The 26233-nt window shown below is 39.7% G+C and overlaps 1 protein-coding gene across 15 annotated transcripts in view; it reads left to right on the forward strand.

The window, feature by feature from the left end:
• PLPPR1 (phospholipid phosphatase related 1) overlaps nt 1-26233 on the forward strand; it is a 538830-nt gene that overhangs the window by 470442 nt on the left and 42155 nt on the right. For all 15 annotated transcript variants that reach the window (XM_077912712.1, XM_077912710.1, XM_077912715.1 and 12 more), the window contains one exon: nt 24307-24495. In XM_077912712.1, the coding sequence (XP_077768838.1) occupies nt 24307-24495 (189 nt within the window). The remainder of the gene's footprint in view (nt 1-24306; nt 24496-26233) is intronic.

A 26233-nucleotide genomic window follows, 5' to 3' on the forward strand; every position in this document is an offset into this window, starting at 1 on the left:
TGAGGTTGGAAAGCTGGAAAAGAGTCAGTTCCACCTCAGTAGGATCTTGGGTAGCATGCTAGGAGTTGGGATTTTGACCCCTTTGAAAAAGGAAATCAACAGATTTGTGTTTTGCAAAAAGTTCTTTAGTGGAGGAGTCTGCCTGAATGTGAAACAGAGAGTAGGAAGGGGACATTTGGGTGGTTCAGTGGGTTAAGTATCTGACTCTTGATTTCAGCTTAGGTCATGATCTCAGGGTCATAGAATCAAGCCCTGCATCAGGCTCTGCACTCAGCTCAGAGTCTGCTTAGGATGCTCTCTCTCCCTCTCCCTTGGCCCCTCTCCCTGTGCGTTCTGTCTGTTGGTAATAAATAAATAAATAAATAAATAAATAAATAAATAAATAAAATATTTTAAAAAGCCAGAAAAGTCAGGGACAAGTCTTTTTTCTGGCTTAATTCTGGCTTAAATAACTAAATGGTGGTAGGGGCAAATTTTCAGGGAAGAGAATACTATAAGAGGAGGTTTCCAGAGAAGAGGATGGATGATGATTAAGACTGAAATCTTGAGTATAAGGTGCCTAAGAAGCATTTAGAGGAAGCTCTTTACAGATTTAGAAATAAGGGTCTAAAAAAATAAGGGTCTGGAGTTCAATAGAGAGGGCTAGGCTAGAATTATATATCTGTGACTAATCAAAGTATATAGGTGGTGACTGAAGCCATTGGAGAAGTTCAGTAGAAAGTAAAGTCTAGAGCTCAGAAAAAGGTGTTCACATAAGAAATAAAGATTTCAACATACAAGAGGGAGTTGAAACCCTGAGAGGACATGAGATTCCCCCACCCAGCACAGACAGGGAGAAGAAAGAGCTGATAGTAGAATGGGTATGTACATGAAGAGAGTTGAGACAAGATGGAATTCTGAGTCTAGGAAAATAACCACAAAAGAAAAGGAGCCAAGGGAAGAGAAAAATGCAAAAATAAAAATGAGACCAGGTATCAGTGCTGCTGAGGCATCACATTAGCTGAGGATTGAAAAATGTTTAATAAATTTTTCAATTAGGAAGTCACTGATAACTTAATGAGAATGGAGGGAACAAATGAAGTTAACCTCTGAGTAGTTTGCAGTGCAGGAAAGAAGGAGTGGGCTCAAGGCAGTAATAAAATCCAAGGAAGGTTTTAATTTGTGTTTCATTTTATTTTGTTTATTTTAAATGTTTAAGATATGCTCAGAAACAGTGAAGACGAAGAAGTTTGAGATTCAGAAAGAGGAAAAATAATGGAGTAGCATTTCCAAGAAAGACAAATTCATTGACACCTGAGAGTGAACAGTCTTCTCCCCAAAGTCTTGTTCCTTTTTATTAATACCCCTATAATCACCACCAGCCAATATATAAGCAATAGAATATTTAAAACCCACCTGTTAGGGCTTCTGTCTGTTGTCTCTATGAAATTTCTTTAAGTTGAATTCAATCTTTCATTCCAGACTATTGAGAACTTTCCGGATTCTGATTTTTTTCTTTCAGTACATATGTTACCACTTCACAGTTCAAATCATTCAGAGATTTGATAAAGCTGACTTCTAATTCATTGGCATGAAACTGAGAAATGCACATACCTCATTAATTTCTCATTAATAAACTCATATTGAGTTTATCCAATATTCAGTATACCTGTCACTCAGTCTACATTTCTATCTTGTCCACTGGGTTCTCTAGGTCACCTTTTGCCAGATTCCTGGTTGCAATATAAATAGACCACAAATAAGCCATTTCCCTGCTCTGCCAATCTTGTACTCCATTTAAAAAAAAAAGGAAATATATAATGAACTGATTCATGTTTAGTGAACCCTTCCTGGCTCAGAAATCAGTGCTTCCTCTTCTTCTTTTTTTTTAAGATTTTATTTATTTATTCAGGAGAGACACACACACACACAGAGAGAGAGAGAGAGAGAGAGGCAGAGGGAGAAGCAGGCCCCATGCAGGGAGCCCGATGTGGGACTTGATCCCGGGTCTCCAGGATCATGCCCTTGGACCAAAGGCAGGCACTAAGCCGCTGAGCCATCCAGGGATCCCCAGTGCTTCCTCTTCTAAGAGCAAGGAAAGTTGCCCGGCCTGTAACATCCATCAGCAATCATGCCCTGAGTAAATGTGAAATTCAGCCATCATCATCAGTAATGTTTTTAATTCTGTATAGTTCCCTTTTTAAAATTGGGAAATATGGGGGATCCCTGGGTGGCGCAGCGGTTTGGCGCCTGCCTTTGGCCCAGGGCGCGATCCTGGAGACCCGGGATCAAATCCCACATCGGGCTCCCAGTGCATGGAGCCTGCTTCTCCCTCTGCCTGTGTCTCTGCCTCTCTCTCTCTCTCTCTCTCGAATAAATAAATAAAATATTTTTTAAAAAAATTGGGAAATATGTTTGCCCATCTCCTGCCTTCCTCCTTCCCTTCTCAGTAGTTTCTTAAAACTCTCATTTGCAAGTTTTTGGTTTCCTGGATGTGATTTCTCTTATAAAGCATATTTAAGGGATGCCTGGATGGCTCAGTGGTTGAGGTCTGCCTTCAGCCCAGGGCGTGATCCTGAGGTCCTGGGATCGAGTCCCACATCAGGCTCCCCACAGGGAGACTGCTTCTCTCTCTTCCTGTGTCTCTACCTCTTTCTCTCTCTGTGTCTCTCATGAATAAATAAATAAAATATTTTAAAATATAAATAAAGCATATTTAAACTCATTTAAAGCATCTCCATTCTTTCTTCGATCACTCCTTACCCTTGGGATAAATGCCATTCTAACTGTATAAATCTAAAGATCTTTTCTCTACACAGGGAAGATAGACATCCAATAAATACTGAGAATTCTGCTTTCTCAGTATCTTTCATCAAAATTATATTAGCATTCTATCTTGTTTCATCAAATTTAATTGTAGCATTTCTGTTAGCCACCATTTACTTTGGATTGTAGACGTGTGAACACACTATAAGAGATCTACTCTTATGTTGATCACAGCTCTCTTCCCTTTCATCTTTTATATATCTAGTTGCCAAATTTAGTCTCAACATAGAGCTCCCCCTAACAACCCAAAGAATTTCTTTCAAGTTGTTTCTCCTCCTTTTCTGAATCATTAGAACTTCATTTTTGAGAATTTTAACCATCCAGACTTTTTTAGGTTTCTTTTTCAGATTTCATGCATTAGACCCATGTCTGCTCAACCTCAGGATCTTTTAAATTCTGCCTTCATGAGTTATGGAGTTCACATCCAACCAAACTCAACCTTTCCTTTCTTAGATAGACTCTGACAAAAGAGAAAAACACAGGGAAGAAGTCACACAAAGGCAACTTGAACACTTTTTCTCCTCCTCTTTCAGGCTTCTAGATAACCTAACTAGGTACTTACATCAACTCATCCTTCACCTATGTCTGAGAAGAAGATTTTTATAGCCATCATAAGGAAAGAAAGTGAAACTGAAGAGATATTTATGAGGAAAAGTGTTTTCAGTTTCTAATGGGGTTTAGATTTACTACATGGCAATTTACAGAGTATTGCTTTGTTATATGGTTGCCTTGAGAGTATTGCCTTTGTTATATAGCACTTGAGAGAACATGGGCCGTAGGTGCAGTGGTCTGTATATTGGCTCCCCTCTGGCTGGTGCCTGGATCTTGCAGTTCTACACTTTCATCCATTTACTGAACAAGCATGCATGAAGCACTAACCACATACCAGGCTCTTAGTCTTGTGCACTGATTTTTCATGATCTCCCAGGTGGAATGATGTGTTATCTAGATTCAGGGTACTCACTGGAATGTTTTTAGGAATTACAGTGGCTCATTATTGCTATCCTATCTCTCATACCTCTCAGGCTTTGAACATGTTGGGTGAATATAACCTCCTCTTAAACATATCCGCTAAAAATATTTTTTCCAATTCCCAGGCAATAGAGTTCTTACCCTCCTACATGGAAATCAGAGGAACCTGTGCCTAGAAAAGAGTTGAAGTCAGCCTGCATTAGCTCATACAGCAATACTAACAGGTTTCAGTACCTACTGTAGAGCCCATAAGAGAATAATGATGTGAGGCAAAGTGTCAGTTGATGGGGTGTGGATCAGTACCTGACTCTAGTTATGACAGTTGTGACGTTAAAGATGACATGTAAATTTGAAGACACCGTTGAAATGGTCTTTCCCATACTGGATTCCCTTCCCTCTGGTGGCCGTTTCGAGAGGTCAAAAGGCAGAAGCAACAGTCAAGAATGAAAAGATACCCTGTGATGAACGATTATTAACTCAGTAGACTATAACTTACTCCCTGAACCTTTTCAGCTCAATATGCCTGGCTTAAGTCAAATGCTCTAAATGTGTCTTCTAAAGTAATTTCACATTTCATTGAATAAATTTCCATTGACAAGGCATGCTCAGTCATAAGAACCCTAGTATAATGGCAGAGTATTTAGAGTGCTAAATGATACAGATTATGCATTGTGCCATGTTCAGAAAGTTTCAAAATGGAACAATTGTTTTCAAAGAAACCAAAATCAATCCAAAAGGATAAAAGTGAGAAAAGAAGGCTTAGATTACTTTGCAGAACCTCCAGTCAAGCATGGATATCCAGAGAGTGACAGTTTTTCATACGAATCAGGAGATTATGGGCTCTGAGAGCCTTTCTGCTATCATGTGTATTAGAATAATTGTTCCTCTAATTCAGATCTCTAAGCAGCTTAATGCCTGTTCTTATCTTAGTTCAATTTAGAGAGAAAATAAGAACAGAAATGCTGTATCTGTTCAGTGTCTGCTTCTCTAAACGAAACTGTTCAAATAACTCCAAGCTCTGAGCTTATGTGGTTGACCACATAGTTGGGTATTCTTTCCAAAGACAAGGTGAAAAAAGTATCTCCTAGGCCAAGACTCAAAATGAGAAGTGGTCTTAGGATTGCAGGGAGGTAAGGGGTATGATAATATCTTCTTAATAAAATGCACTTGGGGACAACTTAACCTAATAGGAGATGGGGGAAGGGATATTTGCTCCACCCAATACTCTGAATTTAGCAGAATCACCATGATTGTGTCAATTACCATGCCAAATTCCCTGAGACAGGAACACTGTTAACTGACAGAATTGAAGCCTTACTTGAAGCAAGATGTAACCATTTTTACTGAAGCTACTGCCTTCCTCCAAGATCAAAATAAACCATTAATGAGCAAATGTCTGGCAATAGCCTATGCTAGATTGCTTCCAAAGTGCCTCTCTTCTAAAGAGGATAGTTTGGAACCAAAGTTTTCTTGTCTTAGGAATGTGGAGTACTTTGAGGGAACATAGGATTCATTCAAGCATGTCCTGAAAACCTAATGGTATCTAATTTCAGGACCCACTTCGTATACCTGAGAAGGTATTATTCCTTATGTCATCAAGAGTAGTCTCATTCTAATCAATTGATAATGACTGTCTGAAGTACCATGTGGAAAATTATTGGAGACCCAACTGGGTTTGACAGGGGACTCCCAAAAATTACCAGTGCTGTCTCATAATTATGGAGCATGGCACATTTGACATGTGTTTGTCATTTCTAGTTCTGTTGACTTAAAACTACTATTTTTTTCTCACTTCTTTAAAAACACAGTGGAAAAAGAAGCTTGATTGGGTGTGAGGGATGGTTTTCTGCATTTTGAACAGTGAAGGTATTGGCCCTATATTTGTCTCATTCTCTGACAGTTTATATATTATAAAGTGGTATAGGCATTTCTGAGCCACAAATATCCAGTATAGGAATGCTTGGAGAAGTGGACAACTAGCCCTTTCTGCTCTGGAAGAGAGTAGGAGATGCACCTTCTGAAATTAAAAAAGGAAGAAAAGTTCTGAAACTGCCAGGACTCTTATTACCTGCTAGATAACAGGCATAGGTACATTTGAGGACTTAATGTTTCCTGGAAATAACTACTTTTCTTTCTTTCCATCCTCTTTTCATGCATAGAATAATGGTAGATATTCAGCACATATTTATTGTAGTAAGAGTGGAATCCATGATGCCTAGGGATACCTAGTGCTGAACTGCCACAACTTAGGAAAAATATTTCACCATAAAAACATTTTTAGGGGGCAGCCCGGGGTGGGGCGGGGGCTCAGTTTAGTGCCGCCTTCAGCCCAGGGTCTGATCCTGGAGACCTGGGAAGGAGTCCCACGTCGGGCTCCCTGGATGGAGCCTGCTTCTCCCTCTGCCTGTGTCTCTGCCTCTCTCTTTGTGTGTGTGTGTCTCTCATGAATAAATAAATAAAATCTTAAAAAAAAACATTTTTAAAAGGTCATATTCCTACATTAGCACCAAAGGATTTCTATTTTGTTAATTCACAACACAACATAAAAGAGCTGTGTCTCCTCCTCCCTCCTCAATACAGGCCCATTAACCTGCCACCCAGAACCATGGAGCTAATTTTGCCATTCCCTTTGTCCTTGTCTGTATTAACACAAATCAAAACAAGGACTCCAGGTCATCTCTCTCATGCTCCACACAGCTCCACACAACTCTAATTGATCCAATCTCCCACCCTCCTCACCCCCTACGTTGCTATCCTATGAACTGTAAAATGATAAAAACGTGTGTCATCAGTAGAGTCCCTTATCTTCTTAACCTTGTCTGAACAGTGTCTTCCTCTTCTTACTGTGAACTTGCTTTCTTAATTATATGGCTTCCCTAGAGCCCTCCTGGTGGCCATGCTTTATCTCCCACACCCCCTGTGCTGTTGGGAGTTGAAGACAGGGTAGGTGTTGTCCTTGCTCCTCATTGCCTCTTCTAGACTGTTATCCTATTTGTCTTAGAAACCACCAATTTCTCTGTCAAGGGTCTGCTCCCATCTAAGATTACTACCAAGGTCACTCTCTTAAATAACAGGTCTGATGGTGCCACTTCCTGCTCAAAACCCTTGGTATTTCCTTTTGAGTATATAATAAAGTGTTAACTTCCTCTGCCTGCCACGCAGAGCTCTCCTCTTTTGAGTTTGTAACTACTTCTTTACTCTCAGATAGGGCCCTTGATACCCCCAACATGCTAACCTAAAATCTGATCCCTGGACATGCCTGCGTTAATCAGAATTCCTTGATTACAAATGACAAAAATGAGACTAGCTAGCAAAGGGTACCTGCTGGGCTTGAGTAACTATAAAGATCTCTGTGTACCAACATAGAGAAGTGGTCAAATCATGTTAAGAGAAACACAAGCTGTGGAACAGCATGTATACTGTGATTCTACTTCATATATTTTTCAATCTACCTATGAGTGTGTATTCTTATATCCCTGGAGAGAAAGAAAACCTCTAGAAGAATAAATACACCTCATATATTAGCAATGATTAATTTCTAGTGAGTAAAAACTCTGATGATGTATTTTTCTATTTATACCCTTATGTATTAGAGCATTTTGCAACTCTTTTTAAAGGTTGAAATTTATGTTTGGTTAATGGTACCACCCTGCCCATGCAAAGCCGTCATGCACCATCCAATATGCAGCCACTGGCCGTGTGTGAGTATTTAAATTTAAATGAAATGATGTAAATTTTTAAATTCCATTCTTCAGCTGCAGTAGTTATATCTCAAGGGTTTGATAGCCACATATTGCTAAGTGGCTAACATATTGGGAGTACAGATATAGAACATTTCCATCAATGCAAAACAGTTCTCCCTGATGGGAAGCATCTGGTAAGCTAGATGAACCTAGATGCTCACCTGATTGCTTTCACTAGACTAAGTGACTTCATTGAGATGCAGCCAGAATGAAGCAGGTGCAGGCCTGAGCACCTGTGATCTGACAGCCGTCGGGAGTTTGAGTGAAGGTTCAAGTCTGTGTTCATTTGTGCAAGATCCTCTAATGTTTTGGGGAGAGGCACTCTTGGAGGCAATTTATTCAGTAATTTTAAGGGAGACAAGGAAAATCCCTACCCAGCCATTTTTAAAGGAAAATGAGAACCTCTAAGTCTTTTGTCATGTTGAGATTTACCTGTTTTAATTAGAAAAACTAACTGGTTGATTTAAAGGAATGTTTTTCCTTTTCTTCTCATTTGCCTAATTCCCAAGTAACTTAGCGATACATATGGAGAAAGAAGAATCGTGTTCCTTTCTGGTAGGGAAATTAAAATGGTATCTTAAGTACTTTGGCTTAAAATTATTTGAAAGCAAACATAGGAAGCTCTACTTTCCTTAGTTTTTTTTTTCCAGTTGGATCTTTAATATTTGTTTTATGTGGTATGCAGAAAATTCAGTGTTAGTTTCCATTCTCATTTAGAGTCAGTCATAAAATCATTTTCCAGTGCCTTCTTTCCCAAGTAGATCCAGATTCTAAATAACAAACAGGAATTCTCAATAACCTTTTTTATTTAAAAAGATAACAGTGTGATTTTATTTGAGATTATAGTATGATTTCCATATTTAAGTAGCAACTTATTATATCTCTGCTATCCTCTCAAAACCATGGAAATAAAAGGTCCATGAAAATATCCCTTATTTTTAGAGCAAAATAATTACAGCTTTATTTGACCACAGATCTCCCTCCCTCTCCCCCTCTTTCCAAAGGACTTAGTAACATCTTCCATACCAGACATCACCGTTCAAAGCATGCTGATTTGTATCAAAAACTTTGGTTTTAACCAATATACTAATAAGCCATTCCAAGCAGTTTCAGGTGATACATTCCTTGAACAAATGGCAGGGTTGCTGTGAGTAAAACCAGCTATAGAATCTCATCCATCCAGTCAACTGATATCTTTTAAATACTTATAATGTACCTGTGCTAAACTGGGGCTACACATTTGAAAGATCCTTTCTCTTAGGGCCTCACAGCTTGGTGGTGGGAGACAGGAAAATTGAGGATGGCCATGCAGTCCCCTAAGTGTTGGAATCATGTGAGATCTGCACAGGAGCCATCACATCACACTGCAGAGGTAGTCAAGGAGGACTTCCAGAGCAATTTCAGGAGCTCTGATCTGTACTGTCCATCCATTTCTGGATTCTTCATATTGATGTCTATACCTAGCATCCTATCGCAAAGTAGTCCTAATGTGGAAAATGTGTTACATGCCTCCAGCCCCAAATAAAAGTACAGAATCAAATCTACCATGAAGCCCCATAGAACTTAATCCTACTATAAAAGGATCTGCAATGACTGGACAAATTTCTTTTATTGGGCTTTAATCCTACCATATTTTCCTAAGATTAAGTGGATTAGATTGTTGAAGTCCCAAAGTAAGTTACCTTTACTTGGAACATCATACATTAGGATTTTATTTTATTTTTTTAAAGATTTATTTACTTATGATAGACAGAGAGAGAGGCAGAGACACAGGAGGAGGGAGAAGCAGTCTCCCGCCGGGAGCCCGAGGCAGAACTCGACCCCGGGACTCCAGAATTGCGCCCTGGGCCAAAGGCAGCCACGAAACCCCTGAGCCACCCAGGGATCCCCTACATTAGGATTTTAATGTGGATGTTATTATAGTATGGATAGGCCAAAGGAAGTAAGAACAAAGTCCTCTTTTTTTCTTTAGATGAGGCACAAGACTCAAAATGATTTGTTAGGACAAATTAGAAAGCCATTATCTAGGCTGAGAGTCAACCCAGGCCAAGTCAATGCTCAGTGAGAAAGCAAAAGGCTACAATGATGGTGACTCAGATGCTGGGCGCGTGCATATACTGTGACACCAGATTTTGCAAATATGGTAGCTATGCCTGTTGATTAAATCCATATCTCTTTTACTGAAAACTTGTGTTGATTATTAATGAGGGAAATTTTGAAGATGGCAAGAAAATTACATTTGCTTTTGAAATTAGAGCATGTAGTTTCTTCAGTTGGCTCTTTAATAATTGAGAGGGCCTCATCCTCACAGATCAATAAGATTTTCTTTCCCTACTTCCACCCAAACTCCCTTCAGTTAACAAGTCTGCTGCCTATGTCTTAATTGTCAGAAATGACATAAGTCTTCATTCTTTTGAGTAGGGCTAACTGTTCTGAATATCTAAGCATTCATATTTCCTAAGACTTTCTTCAGTGTTTTTGACTGGAATGGATGGCACATCAAAGGCTTTTCTCACTTCGATACTTTCTCCCCTTCCTCCACAAGAGGAAAGTAATGCCTTTGGTTTTAGTGTCTAAAGACTGGCATTCTAATAGCCCACTTCTTATTCTTGTAGCTTACCCAGTGGTGCTCCATTCCTATAAAGAGATCAGGAACTGAGACAGTTGAATCCAAAAATACTTGTGGCTTTAGAGCAAAAGCTCTATTACTTCCAGGACAGGGTAGGTTATTTTGGCCGTGACTCTTCAGAGTCATATAACAGAAAACCAATTGCTCTGTGTGAAGCCAAAAACAAAATTTTTAATAAGGACAAAAGTGAATCCTATGAAACTCAGAAGTCATAGACTAACCTCAGCATAAATTAAAACAAACTAAAAAACCATCAGAACCAAAATTATTCATTCTCTCCAAGCCTTATGGTCTCTTGACTTTGCACTTCATTCTTTTCTATGTGTATCTATCCATTAGCCTTTACAGGTTTCCCAGGTTCAGATGGCCACACAAGGCAGCTCTGCAGCTCTAGGACTTTTATGTCTTGGGATCAAGTGGCTAACAAAGACACACAAAATCTGTAACTGTCACTTCAAATTCCTAAGAGAAAAGCTAATGGGCCTACCTTGGACCAGTTGTTTATCCTCAGTCAAGTCATCTCCAGCCAGGGAATTAGTAGAAGCATGAGTGTAGGTATAAGTATGTAATTCTTGGGGCACCTGAGTGGCTCAGTGGTTAAGCATCTGCCTTTAGCTCAGGTCGTGATCCTGGGGTCCTGGAATCAAGTGCTACATCAGGCTCCCAGCAGGGAGAGCCTGCCTATGTCTTTACCTCTTTGTCTATGTCTCTCATGAATAAATAAATGAAATCTTTAAAAAAAGTAAGTGTGTAATTCTCAAAGAAAGGCAATTAGGGTCTGGGTGAACATCTCAAACAATGTCAACTCCTAGAGTCAATGAGCTACTTTCTGTCCTTCAAAAAGCTTGAGTATAAGTAATATATACATTTATCCATGTTAAGCCTTAAAGGAATAAACAAAGTATCTGTTTTTTTCTGATTTGGGATAAAATCACAAATTGATTTATTTATTCTGTTCATCTCATGCCCGTCAGAACCTCTGTACTTATATTTAATTCAAGAGCAATTACTCCATTAAAATTAGAAATCAAATTAATTATTCCAAAGTAAATACATACAATTCATTAAATAAAAAACATATTTCAATTTTAGGGGCCATAGAAGGAAAATAATTAGAGGACCTTGGTGTTGAGAAGCTCAGAAACTTCTGCCTTAGCAAAAGAAAGCCAACTCCAGGCTCTGCAACCGGTTTATGAAGGAGATTCAGTGAAAGCATAAAAGCTGTAATTCTGTTCATCTGCTAGAGCAATCCCCGTGGGGATGACCTGTTCATAACGATTACTAGAGAGCTTCTCCCCTTATTTTAGTTTTCTGTGCTATGTAATAAATTGCCACACACACAACCACTTAAAACCACACAAACTTACTATCTCATGCTTTCTGTGGGTCTGGAGTCTATGTGTGAGTTAATGAGGTCTTCTGTTCAGTATTTTATTAGGTAGAAGTCAAGATGTCAGCTGGGACTGTGATTCTGAGGCCTTCTTCCAAGCTCACTAGTTGGTAGAATTCAGTTCCTGTAGGACTGAGACCCCCCACCCCTAGAGTCAGTCCACCATACCCGTCCATGTGGTCCTCTCCACAAGAAAGCAGATTGCCAACAGTGTTTCTACTGCTTCAAATCTCTTAACTTCATTTAAAGATTTCATGTGATTTCTAGGTTAGGCCTAGCCAGGATAATCTCTCTTTTTATTAACTTAAAGTTAACTAAGTAGGGACCTTAATCACATTAATCACATTGTTATAGTTCCCACACCTTTGCCGTATAATATATACCATAATCAAGGAAATGGCATTCCATTATATTCATAGGTCTTGTCCATACCAGAGAAAAGGATCATACTAAGCATGAACAGTTGGGGGTAGAAATCTTGCTCAGAATTCTGCATGATGCAATAAAATGAAGAGAAAGAAGAATGATGATTGGTCTTGGTTCAACCTTTTGGCATAAAGCAGAACTAGGCTATGGGCGTAAATATGTTCATAAATCAAGGAAATCTCAGTAATACAAGCATCTTATCTCCTAGGCCTAATTTTAGCTCTTTATCTCTTATATTGGCCTGACTTATTTTTGTTAATTTACTCATTTATTATACATATTTGTATAATATGTATAATATTATAAGTGCTTTATATATTGGACAATTCTTTAGGATCTGCAAAGAGTTTCTCCAGGTCTTCTCATTTAATCCCATTGCTCATGTTATCTCATTCCCATTAGGGTGTTTCCCCTCATTCTGGTCAGAGGATCCAAGAACCTAGAGTCATGCATCTAGGATTACAAAGTCAATCAGTGATGGAACAAAGACCAAAAGTTAGGTCTTCATCTCCAAATTATGGTCTCCCCTCTCTTTTTGATCCTCATTTATATCATTAGAATAGGATAGCTAAATGTGGGACATCCTGACCAAGGACCCGTTTAACTGCCCTTAAAAATGGCTTCCTTTGCCACCTCCCTTTGGTACTCAACTGAGAAGAGGTTAAACATAGTTTCTGTCTCCTTTCTCCAATCCTCTGTGTCATCTTTGAGAACTAAGCAGACCAGGACTTTGCCTACCCTTCAATAGGACAGTGAGTCCCCTGCATGTTGATATGCTGGGTAATGGCTTAAATTGTGTTGAGTTTCTGATTGGTCAGTTGACTTCATGTATCTATTTAATTTGTTGTATATTACGTTTTCCAGAAAGGTTCTGTTGTTTATTCTATTATGGAAAGGCTGAGGAAGGGCAAAGAACTCCCCTTAATCAGAAAGTACCATAAGCCATGAGCTAAAAACGGTACTTTTTACATATATTACTTTCCACAATTAAGTGTTTTATTAATATTATTATATCCATTTTACAGATGAGGAAACCGAGATTCAGAGAGATTTTGTACATTACCTGAAGCCACACAGGTAGCAAATGGTGTATTTAGTACTGCATCTGAGTCTTTAAACTCCAAAGGCCATAAACTTCTGTTATACCATATAACCAGCTCAGATGTCACTGCTGACACAATCCTTCCCTGTCTTATCATGTGTTTCTCACAGTTAATATTCTCTTCTTGATTTCATCGTAATATCCATCCATCCACCCTTCCATCCTTCCACACTTTTATCCCTCCATCCATCATCCAATTATAATAATAATCAGTGTTAGACATCTGTCATTTGGCCACTTGTTCATATCCTGGAAAAATGAAGAACTCCTTTATCTTTACATTCCTACCAACTAGCTGAGGGGTTTAGTGCATTGTTAGTATTCAGGAGTTGTCTGCTTACTTACAATGCTCCTGCTGAGGAACCTGAGATTAGCACTCAAATCAACTTAGTTTATGTTAACAAAAGAGGTAGTAAGGCTGTAGAGTTTTAGATCATAGGGATCATTTATGCATTGCCTCCATCCACCCCTCTTACCTACTTCTGATAAGTAGGTAATAATTAAAATGCACATCACATTTATCCAGGACTTTCTTCTTAGAGGCTTCTTTTGACTCCTCACATCATTGTTCTCACTTTCTCTCACATTTGACATCGACTGAGCTTTGATTCCCCACCCCTGCCCCAGAGGCCCACCCTGGGAAAGTGCAGGGCTACTAAAGGGCAAGGTTGGTGAGCTTCTCAGGCCAGAGTTCTAGGCCTTCAACTTTACTAGCCCCTGAGGCACTAAACAGCAAAGTCTTGCTGTAGGACTTTACGTTTATCACTAAGAAGTGTTGGCAAAATGGCAAAATCATTTTGAATTTTTTCTGCTTTTTCTGATATTAGCTATGCTTGCCAATTTTGTGTCACTGTAACTTCCTTCATATGTATTCATCCATGTCATTGATTTTTTTAAAAATCCCTAATGTCAGAAGATCAAAGAGAAAATTCTGTGGACCAATTTAGCTTAACTTAGCTTCAATAACTATCCTTTCCTTAGTGTAGTTGTAAATCTACCTGAAATAGTATAGGTTTTACATTTCTCCATATTATTCATTCACCAATAAATAACAAAATGATGCTGGAGGATAGAAAAGGGGAAAAAATGTTGTATTTACATTTTTTAAAGAGTAGCTAGGCAGGAAGGTATAGGTAGCCCAGACTGAGAGGTAGACCTGTGTATTTTCTCCTAACTGAAGAGTAATGCCTGATGAGGTTTACTGGCTTGTTCTCTGTTCAAATGATAGGCTTCTTTTCTCCCTTATCAAAACATGGGTAGGACAAAGCCCAATGCATTCAACAGAGAGAAAATGGTTTAGTTTACCTGAAATAGCTATCACTGAAGATTTGGGAGGAGTAGAAAGACATAATCATACCTGTGTCTTAGGATCATAACTCTTTAGCAGCAAGGTAGGTGATAGCATGAAGGGGTTGAGATTCCAAAGGCAACCAGAGCAAGTGGGACAGGATTTCGAAAGTATACCGTGGTAGATTATGGGGGCCTGAATAAGAACAAGGCAGCTGGCAGACAAAAATGAGATAAATAGGAGGGGCACTATGGTAAGAAAGACCCGACAACTGACCAAGTATGGCCTGAGGAGGAGTGTAACAGATGGAGGAAGAAGGAAGTGTCCGAGATGACATTGAGAATTCTAACATGGATGACTGAGAAGATGTTGATTGGATTTACCAGGATGGGAAACTCAAGAGAAGTAGCAGGTCGAGGGAAGAAGAAATGCCAGTTTCCCTTTCAGACATATGGCATTTGGAGTATCTGTGGGCCACAAAGTTGGTGGTCAGAGGAGCGTGCAGGGCCAAGAGTGCTGATAGGAAGAGTCAATATAAAAGTAGAATCCATAGAAAGAGATGTGATCCCCCAAGAAGAGAACATAGAAAGGAAATGAAAAAAGGGGCAAGGATAGATCCTAGGAAGGCACTACTGTTTACCAACCAGGCACATGTAAAGGAAAATTAAAAGGAGTCAGGGAAAGAATGGTTAGAGTCAGGAGAAAGTAAAGATTTTAAATACTAAGAAAGGAGAATGGTGGTTGTGGGGGAGGGAGGGCCTTCAGTTAACCCCCACTCTCACCCCAAAGCCATCTGAAAAAGCATTGAAAAGAACAAGCATGTTGTATGGACGTGTTGAGTCACTATATTGTATAACTGAAACTAACTACACTGTATGTTATCCAACTGGAATTTTTTAATAAAACTTTAAAAAAAAAAAAAAGGAAAGAACAAGCAAATAGCACTCAAAGAACAAGAGAAGAGACCGAGTACTTACCATGTGCTAGGCATTACCCTAAACCTTTTATAAGGTATCATCTCATTATGCTAACTGCAGGTTTCAATTGTAAGAGTGGTTAAATGGCACCAGAGGTTCAAATTCTGTTTTTACCATTCAAGTTTGTGAGCTTGGAAAATTTTCTCTTCTTTGGTTTCTTTTCTTTCTTTTTTTTTTTTTTTTAATTTTCTCTTCTTTAATTGAGGGCTACTCATTATCTCACAGGGAGGCATGAGTATCATGTAAGATGATGCATTTCAAGCTATATAGTTTGTTATGTGGTTAGTCGATGAGTCCTTACTATCATTTATTTGGGATTGCTTTTTTTTTTTTCTGTCTCCCTCACAGAAAGCCCCACATGTCCAAAGATCATGTTGGTTTTGTTAACAGTTTTATTATTGGTTATTCAATTATGTTAGCAGATGAATACCCCCAAAGTCTGCATGTAGTAGGCACTCAATAAATATTAGTTGAATGACTGAACAATTTCATTTCATCCACATATCCTTGCCTATGGATATACCTCTGGTTCTCTTTAAAGAAGAGGGGATGAATTCTCATACACACTCTGATTCATTATAAGTTTTCCAGATTTCACAAGAGAATGTTATTCTTAACCACAGCTTAATTGCTTATTAATTAAAAGACACAGGTCTGAGGGGGAAATAGAGAACTATTAATCAAAAGGCATAAAGTTTCAGTTAAGTAGGATGAATAAACTCAAAAAATCTGCTGTACATTGGATATGGCCGATAATACCATATAGCGTGCTTAAATATTTGTCATGGGGGTAGATCATCTTGTGTTCTTACCACAACAGAATAAATTCAAAAATTATTTCAGAGAATATAAAACTTTAAAGAGCAAATAAGGATCAAATAAACTGACAAAGGAGAATTAACTGATTATTTAATATTTTACTCTTTCATATCTTGAGAGAGAACATTGTTTGCAAATAGCAAAACTAAGAATAGTTACATGACTCTTAAAAATTCAGTATTTGTGGAAATATGATATTTATCAAGATCCTTCATTTTATAGATGGAAAACCTAGCTGATTATTCAGTCCTGGCTAATATGATGACTTTATATTCTCTTACATACTTTGGTATGTGTGGTATTATTTGCTTATTCATAAAATAATTCATATTCTACCCAAGTTTAAAAAAAACAGCTAATAGTTATTGAGTACCTGGTAAGTGGTTTCAATATCCTAAATCATATAATTCTCATACCATTCTGAAGAGAATTCATTTCTCATGTAAGGAATGAGTTACCCATTTCACAGGTGAGGAAACTAAGGAATAAACAGGTTATGTAATTGGTTCAAAGTCATACAGTGGTAATTAGTGGATTTGGGATTTGAAACTATGTATAAGGAACTTGCACACTATCAGACCAGTATCAAATAAAATCATGCTTTATTGAAGGACTTTTTTTTTACTCACATAGTAGGAAATACATTTCACACTATATTTTACACACTTCCTCTGCCTATATATTATAAACTAAACAAGTTTCACATAAAAACACTTGCTCTTACTATGTGTGAAACTCTCTGATACATGCAATTCTATTCTATTCTTTTTCACTAGAAGAATTCTAGTTGAAGTCCAAAATTGTGTACATTTGTTTCACAATCCACTAATGGTTTCAGACCTGTAGTTTGGAAAACCACCATAATAAGGAACATATTAAGATTCAATAATATTAAATGAGGATAAAAACAACTAGGGATACATTTATTAACCATTTACTATGTGCCAAAACACAATTGTTGTTATTTATGTATAATATCCTCAGTTCTTATTACAACCTTGAAAAGTAGCTCAGTCTTTTTTCACACAAGAACTGGGATGTGGGGGTACCTGAATGGCTCAGTTGGTTAAGCGTCTGCCTTCAGCTCAGGTCATGATCACAGCATCCTGCTGATCATCAAGCCCCGAATAGGGCATCCTGCTCAGCGGAGAGCCTGCTTCTCCCTCGTCTCCCTGGTTGTGCTCTCTTTCACTACCTCTGTCTCAAATACATACATACATACATACGTACATACATGCATACATACATACTGGGATGTGGAGAAGTTAAGAGATTTCCCCTACAAGGATGAGCCTGATTAAAGATTTCTTCCACTAGCCTAATAATAACATTTAAGTATATTAAACAACTGAATCAGAAACAGAAAAAGACACAGGTCTATCTTTCACTGGCAGGTTACTTAGTAGTAAATAGTCTCCAATTCACTGCTATCTAGAGTTTTTAAAAAGCTAAGCTTAGAGAAACAATACTGAGGAAGGAATGCATGAGGTATACGTAGTCTGGTCCATTCTTCCTAATCAGCCACTGCTCTAAATACGCAGTTAATATGCAGTTAAACATACAGTTCTCATGCTACAACATTATTAGCCCTATTTTACAAATGGAGAAACTGAAGCCTGAGATTTTGAGTCCCATGCCTAGTAAGTAGCAGAGTGAAATGTGGCTCACAGTCTTAGTGTTTCATTATGCCGTCTCTCTCAAGTTCAACCTAGTCTGAAATATAATACCCACCTCCTCCATTCTATTATCAATATTACTTTTGTTCACTTCGCTTTGATGCGATATCATCAGCCTATGTGAAGAATTGACATTGTGGGGTATGAGGGGGGTCACCTGGGTACAGTCAGTTAAGCCTCCAACTCTTGATTTCAGCTCAGGTTGTGATCTTGGGGTCATGGGGTTTGGTGCCATGTCAGGCTCCAAGCTCAGGGGGGCATCTGCTTGAGATTCTCTCTCTTCCCCTGCCCCTCCCCCCGGCTCACCACCCCCACTTGGCCAAATAAATAAATAAATAAATAAATCTTTTAAAAATATATTTTTTAAAAAAAGAATTGACATGAGGTCCCATATAAAAAACAGTGCCATCCTACTCCATTTGAGCCCTTGTTTATCATGCCACACCTGTTATGAGAACCCAGGGAGAATTCCAGTCCAGTCACTACTATATCAGAAGGATTCTACTTATCTTTAACCATTGGTTCATTTTTTATCTTACAGATACTGTGAAATGTGCAACTGACCAACATTTCCTTATTGTGTTGACTATTTAGACAACTTCTACTCTAGGATCTAATTCTGTCTCCATACTTCTTTTTTATTCTATAGCAGCTTCTCACCAATGCTTGCTTACTTTCTTTGATGAAGGTTGATAAAACTCCTTTTTGGAACCAAATGAGAATATATAAACATGCCCATTGCATATTTATGAATTATTATTAACTTTCCTACAGATAAGGAAACTGACACTAGGAAACATTTGAATAGAGTACTCAAGTCTGGGGCACCTGGGTGGCTCAGTGGTTAAGCGTCTGCCTTTGGCTAAGCTGGTGATCCCAGGATCCTGGGATTAAGTCCTGCATCAGGCTCCCAGCAGCGAGCCTGCTTCTCCCTCTGCCTGTGTCTCTGCTTTTCTCTGTGTCTCTCATGAGTAAATAAATAAAATCTTAGGAAAAAAGTACTCAAGTCTGTAGCATATAGTTTACCCTTTAACGTCATGCTGGCTTATATTCGTGAACTGATTTTCCACAGGCCACCTAAGTTTATGTGGAGAAATGCATCATATTTAATCATCATCCTGGGCTCCCACCTGTGATTCATGTGACATTATACAATTCATATAATCTCTCTCTTCCTCTGTTTCCTCACCTGCAAAATGGAAATAATATTATACCTACCTTGCAGGGTCATTGGGCAGAAACAGAGTTAATTTATGTAAAGTTCTTAGGACAGTACCTGGGACAAATGCATCATATATATCATTACCTTTACATCACCATCCCATCCTCCTCTTTCCTGGCTCTTGCCTCTGTTGTTTATGTGGGGAGCTTCCATTCCCTCTCAAAGGATCACACTTACTTCTAGAGGTGCCTAGGGAGGTGTCACATGGGCTCATGAGCAGTTTTCTCATGTTTCCTCCCCAGCTTAATAACTTGGTTCCTGCTTCCATCAGCACCCTACTTGTGGGTTTCCAACCCAAGCCCTTGTATACAGCTACTGACACTTGTGCCTGGCTTGTTCTTTATTAATATGAAAAATATACAAGTCCTTAAAGTGGGCTGTTCCTTAGAGCCCTCAGTAAGATATTACTTTTGCATCACAACTGTGCCAAATCTTAACCATCTAAGCTCTGCTACGGTGTTCTTCCTGCTGAGTTTCTTCTTTTATCCCTGCTCTCTGTGGAATTGAACATATGCCCATGGGTCTTAGTCAAAAACCAATCTCCTAAACAGACACCATGCTGCCCTATCCATCCCCTTATACTCCCTTCTCTTCCATAGATCAACCTTTTACCTATTCGTCTGTCAACTTGCTCCCTACCAGCTCACCAGGCACAGGCAGCCATGTAGGAACCCCAACTTGGGATTAGCTGACACCCTCCTACATATCTACAGATTACTGTCTGTTTCCTGTGTTTATGAGTACTCCCCAGTTGGATCACAAATTGTCTGAGGTCCTAGAGAACAAGTCTAAGAATCCTGCACCTTCACAGCACTTAGTTTGAGACTGAACACAGAGGCAGCCTCCACAATGTTGGTTAACTCATTAATTTGCCATAGTCTTGATAACTCCTGGCAAAACCAGAATGAGAAACCTCTTTGGGGAGGGAAACATCCATTGCCTCAGGTAGAGTGACCTTAGCACCCCAGTTTGTTCAGGACTATCCTGTTTTAGCCCTGCAAGGTGCCAGGCCCCAGGAAGCCCCTCAGTCCTGGACAAACTGAGATGGTCAGTCACCTAGACTAGGCTTCTCCAGTTTCAAATATGCCCCTTACACTCCAGACCAATACCAGTCCTTTCATTCCAACCTCACATGTCTGCTCCCTTTCTCCTGGATGTGTGTGGGGTGGGGGGAGGTGTGTGCGTGCATGCATGTACTCTTTCGCTTGCTGTCATGAGTCATACCATCATTACCTGTTCCCCCACTCTTCCAGCTTGTATCAGGTTGTATAAATTAGTGGTCTGCAATTCCTCCAGACTTACAGACCAAAGGAAAAGGTACTGTCATCTCAGCCTTTTCCCTCAGCTTTGTAACCTTCTTCGTTATCACTTTTTGTGATCTTTAATCAGTGGAGGGTAGAAACACAACGCTCTCAACCCTAACAGGCAGGATTTCAGATATTGCTGGCTTCTGCCTTCTGAATCCTTGTGGAGTGGCCAGGATTTAATGCATTTTTTTATATCAGATTGTTATTCTTGGGAAGTGCAGCTGAGGAAAAAGCCTGGTATGTGAGCTTCTTCCCCCCCACTGCCATAATTGCTCCTTTCACACGGATTTCATCAACCCTCCACTTGCACTTGGGTCCGGCACAGCCTCACCATCTGCTCGTGTGACACCAACATTATGGCCTCCCTCCATGCATCCCTAAATGGGGCTGGAGAAGGCAACAGAGATGGCAAGTGTGCCAGCTGGCACCAGTGACATAAACCTAGACAGTGATGGATCATGGCCCAGGACAGAGAGGAAGAAGGGAGGATGCCGATGGCTAATTGTCCGCTGTCATCAGAGCTGCAGGGCGGACCTCTCTGGAAGCAGAACCAATGTGGTATTTCTGTTCCTGCAGTAAATGCAAAGCTCTTTTTAAATATGTGGTCACAAGAGAATGTTCAATAGAAAATAAACCTAGAGGGCAGCCCACGTGGCTCAGTGGTTTAGTGCCGCCTTCGGCCCGGGGTGTGGTCCTGGAGTCCCAGGATCGAGTCCCGTGTCGGGCTCCCTGCATGGAGCCTGCTTCTCCCTCTGCCTGTGTCTGTGCCTCTCTCTGTGTGTCCCTCATGAATAAATAAATAAAATATTAAAAAAAAGAAACCTAGAAATCAAGATCTGAATTATTCTGGTTTTGCTTCTGTGCATCTCTAACTGGCATTACTGGGGACTCTCCAGGGAATTTAAGGATTACTTGAAAATGACAGGCAAGGGCTCCTGGCTGATCAGGGAGGCTGATCAGTGTAAGCAGACTTACGGCGCCCGGTCAGTGCCATCCGGTAGGCTGCCTAAGTTCCCACCTTCCTCTCCCGCCCTGAGTCTCCAAGATTCTCAGTTCTTTACTTCATGCCTTTCAATTGACTGATTCACGTATTCATTCAGTTCTCTCTGAATGCTGCTTCCAGGATTAAATTGGCCAGGCAGCTATTCAAGATTTGTTCTATAGATTTCAAATTTAGGCATATTGACCTTGGCTTTTTTGTTGCCATTATTGTTGATTTTGATGTATATGAAGTTAAAAAATCTCTGTTCTGTGTTTTTCTAGTGAGTCTTTTTACCTATGTATATTTACTTTTGTTTACTTCACTTTCATCCTGCCCATTTTTAAATGGAAGTGGTAGCACAAAGGCACCCAGTAAAATATGATACTTGTCCTCATTAGAGGAAGCTAGATGCCATTTTTGGGTTTTGTTTTATCTGAAAGCTCCCATAGATCCTGCCTATTATTCCCCCAAGTAGTTGTTTCCCAAGGGCTGATGAAGCCATGAGACAGAAATCTGTTTCCAGCCACATGGAGGAGACTCCTAGAAATCCCAGATCAGGGGCACCTGGGTGGCTCAGTGGTTGAGCATCTGCCTTTGGCTCAGGTTGTGATCCCGGGGTCCCGCATCAGTCTCCCCACAGGGAGCCTACTTCTCCCTCTGCCGATATCTTTACCTCATTCTCTGTGTCTCTCATGAATAAATAAATAAAATCTTAAAAAAAAAAAAAAAAAAAGAAATCCCAGATCAGGCCTGTGCAGGAGGCACAGATAACCTTAGAGGTAAAGCCCCCAAACTGTGGGAATCATAGTGTTTGCTCAGCTCCAAAACATTCAGGTCAGCTGACTAGGTTCATTCCCATCAGGTCAGTTCAGTTGACCAGGGAAGCACAAAAGAAATAGAAACCACATGGCCTTGACTTTATGAACTAGCTGCCAGCAGAAGCAGCTTTGGAGCACCTCTCTTTCATACTTGTAGTAAACAGACTAATCCAAATCTCCTCTCTCTGGCTAAAAAGAAAAGAAAGAAAGTGCCAAAAACAGCAGAGCTGCCTGGCCTGAGCACTCGTGATTTACATGTGGTAAATCCCCAGGAAATAACATCAGGCGCAGAGAAACACTCAGGAGTGTCCCGAGATTACTAGATGGTCAGAAGTCGTGACAGAAGCTCTATTGGGGAAAAAAAAAAAAAAAAAAAAGAAGCTCTATTGGGGAAGAAGGGTTGAAAATGCCAGAGAGCAGCATATAGTCCTTGTAGAACCAGAGACAAGTCACGTATGAAGCACAACGCATGGAAAGTATGATATGCGACCTACTGGAAGTAAAGAAAGGTGGCAATGGTTGAGGCCAAAGACAAAGAGCTTTATGGCAGAGTGGTTAGGGGTTCGCACTTTAGACACACTACAACTCAAGGCTTCTGAATGATTTCAGCTGGAATGAGGAGGAATTGCCGAGATAACATCCCACAAGTAGAGGCTGGGCCTGGTTTCAGAAAATGGGCAGAATGTAAAGCTTCTCTGCAGTGCTGTGGCTAGAGAACTGGGTATGAAATAGAAAAAAACGCCAAATAGTGCCTCTCTGCATTAGAGTTGCCTCCCTCTGTACCTCTCTAGGCTTTTGCAGAGGGTGAAATTTTGATGTCGTGGTACAGGTGTTTTTTTTTTTTTCTTCTGGGGATCAGAAAATGTGGGTTTCTTTCTAGTCCCAGACTTACCCTAACTAGCTGTGTCATGACCTTGGGTTAGTCATTCCAGGGCTGGAATAAGAGCTTTAGCCTTCCTAAACCCTTCCTTCCCCCTCACTGCCCCATATGTACTTCCAAACAGAAACAATTTTGAGCCACAAATGATATGCAAAGATGTCCTCCCAAGTTCTGATTTTTTCCCATCATTATTACATTGATACTTTTTTTAAAAATCACTTAATTTTTTTTTTACTCCTTTCTAAGTTTCCCTACATTGCTGATTCTCAACCAAAGTACCTGTTTGGCTTCCTTGTTGGCTGATTCAGGGGTGATCACGTCCCCTTGTGGGCCTCAGCCTTCTCCTCTATGAAATAAAGATTTTAGACAGGAAGATCTCCAAGACCTCTTCCAGCTTAGTTTTCTGTGATTTCATAACCTCGAAAACCTATGTTCTTTCTACCTTTATCACCTTTATCTTGGCATTTTAGTGTTTCCAAATATGAATGAGAAAAATAATGTTGGCTTTTCTATATTCCCTCAACTTCTCATACCTACTAAAGCCTACATCTAAACCTCGGTGAGTATCTGGGACATTTGTGAGTGGAAATGAAAGGATAATTATGTCCCTTTTTATGTCTAAACCTTATGAAGGATAAGTGATTATAGTAAGATGTTATCAGGAAAGTCCTGGATTTACTGGTAGAAAGCATTTGGAAATAAATGCGCCTTTTTGGAGAAGGTATTCCTGGACCATGTGTTCGTCCCTGCCAATAATTCAGGCTTTAACCTTTCTAGGCTTTAGTTTTCCTGTTCATTTGTTCATTCATTCATGATTTACCTGCCTCTAATAGTTTATAATAAGGTAAGTATATCTCTAATATTTGATGAAATTTCTCAGGACCAGATCTCACATCTACATCTTGCCAATTCTTATGCCACTGCCCTTTGACTTTTCACCTCTGTTCTGAATGGAAATACTGCCTTGGCTGCCATGCATCCTCTGCGAGGGTGGCAGCAGAAGCTGGGTGTCTCTCTTAAGCCTTGCTGTGGTCTGCCTTTCCGATGGGAGCTGTTCATTATTTTCTGGAAGGTTTATATAACAGATGTTACAAGGCAGACAAGCAAGCACACACTCCCCGAGCCCAGAGCATGCTGAGCCAGGCACGCACACACTTGCCAATACCAAAAGGAGGAGAGCTGCTGGGGTGATGGAGGGAGTGTGCTCTGCGGGGCGAGCGCTGCTCCGAAGACCTGCTAATGTCTCTGTGTGGCCATGCTGTATTTTCAGCTTGTCATCATGGCTGGGACAGTGCTGCTTGCCTACTACTTCGAATGCACTGACACTTTTCAGGTGCATATCCAAGGATTCTTCTGTCAGGATGGAGACTTAATGAAGCCTTACCCGGGGACCGAGGAAGAAAGCTTCATCACCCCTCTGGTGCTCTATTGTGTGCTGGCTGCCACCCCAACTGCTATTGTAAGTACAGAATACTTCCTTCCTTATTGTCAGATACTAAATAACATTTCCTGTCTTCCTTTTCTTCTCTTTCCTCCCTTCCTGGGCATTCACCAGCAGCCTTATCGGGGGTGTCCTATTTCAGCCAAAATGGTGAATGGAGCTCTGCATTAAAAAAAAAAAAATCTCATTAAAACAGGTCTTGTCTTTTATAGGTGGCTTTTGCTTTTTGGTATCTGAATTTAAAGATGTGTATATATACACATATACACATATACACATATACATATATATATACATATATATATATACACACAAGATATATACATGATTTTTTCCCATTTATATTTATATATATACACACACACATTTTTTAAAGTAAATGTGGATATTGTAAATCAACAGGCATGATTGGCTAATACGTTAAGAATAGCTACTGTGCTCTTGAAAAAATTTTCAAGAAAAAATATGCTGTGGGGTGTGTGTATTTCAGAAGAGGTCTTGAATGTAAAATGCTGGTGCTAATATAAAGACTCAGATCAGAGTGGAATAGAATCCCCTGGGCCTGTGTCTCCTGCTGTTCTGATTGAACTTCCAGAAGGGCTGATGAGAGAAATCACTTGACCTAAAGTTTGCTGCGATTCATTCTTGGTGACTCTGGCTGTGTTCACATTACATCACGTTCAATTCAGTTGCAACTTTACCTTCATTTATTTCATTTTTCTCTCTCATGAGGCAAAAAAAAAAAAAAAAATTGGCCACACTATTCTCGAGGGAAACTTTCAAAAGCATAAAGCTCAGATCTATATTATCTGATAAAGTGGTTTAACCCTTAGACATTTTAATTTCAATTTTAAAAATGACTTTGTGTCTGTTTCATAATAAACATTTTTATGTCTGAACATGCTACAAGGTCAGATTAGTTGGGGTTTAATCTCAGTTATCATTTCCCCTATCTCTTCTAAGGGCTGCCTCCTCTACCCCTGCCCCCTTACCCCCCACCCTCACTCTCTCCTCTCTCTTTTGGTAATAAAAATATTGACTGGCATGCTAAGAAATATACTGACTGCTCAGACATTCAGTTCAGACATTTGTTTTCTATGCAAATGTTTTGTTTGCTTTAAGATGAGAAATGGAATAGAATTTTGAGGAGAAATAATATGGGCATAATGAACCCTGCTACTTTATTTCAATCATTGATCCTAGGCTCTGTAAGCACCCCCTTAAATGATAAGACTATACTATAGCAATTAAGGTCAGCAGTGATAAAACTGTGGTATATTAGAATGGTTAAAAAACAAGCTCTGCAGTCCAACACATCTGGATTTACATCCTGCCTATGTGACTTTGTACAAATCACTCTATTGCCCCCTGCCATAAAACATAGGAATAATATAACTCCCTATTTCATGGAGTTGTCATGAGACTTGAATAAGATTGTTCGTATGAATGACTCTGCGCAGTGGCATGTACTGTTTAGCAGTAGGAGAACAAAGAGCCTGGCTGGAAACCGTTCTTCACCCTCTTCAGGATCACAGGCCAACTTCCTGTACCTGAAGAGAATGAGACGCCACTTGGAAGCCCTGGAACTACAGGCAGTGGACTTAGTCTGGAATCACATCCTGATTTCTTTCTCTCAGAAGCATATAATTTTCTTATGTATTCACACATCTCTCTGAGTGATCCCTTGACTTACTAATGTATTCTCCTCTCTTCTTCCTAGTCCCGGGATATATATTATTGCCTAGGTTCTCCTGTA

The sequence above is a fragment of the Canis aureus genome, chromosome 10 (assembly GCF_053574225.1).
Source record: "Canis aureus isolate CA01 chromosome 10, VMU_Caureus_v.1.0, whole genome shotgun sequence".
NCBI classification, from domain to species: Eukaryota; Metazoa; Chordata; class Mammalia; order Carnivora; family Canidae; genus Canis; species Canis aureus.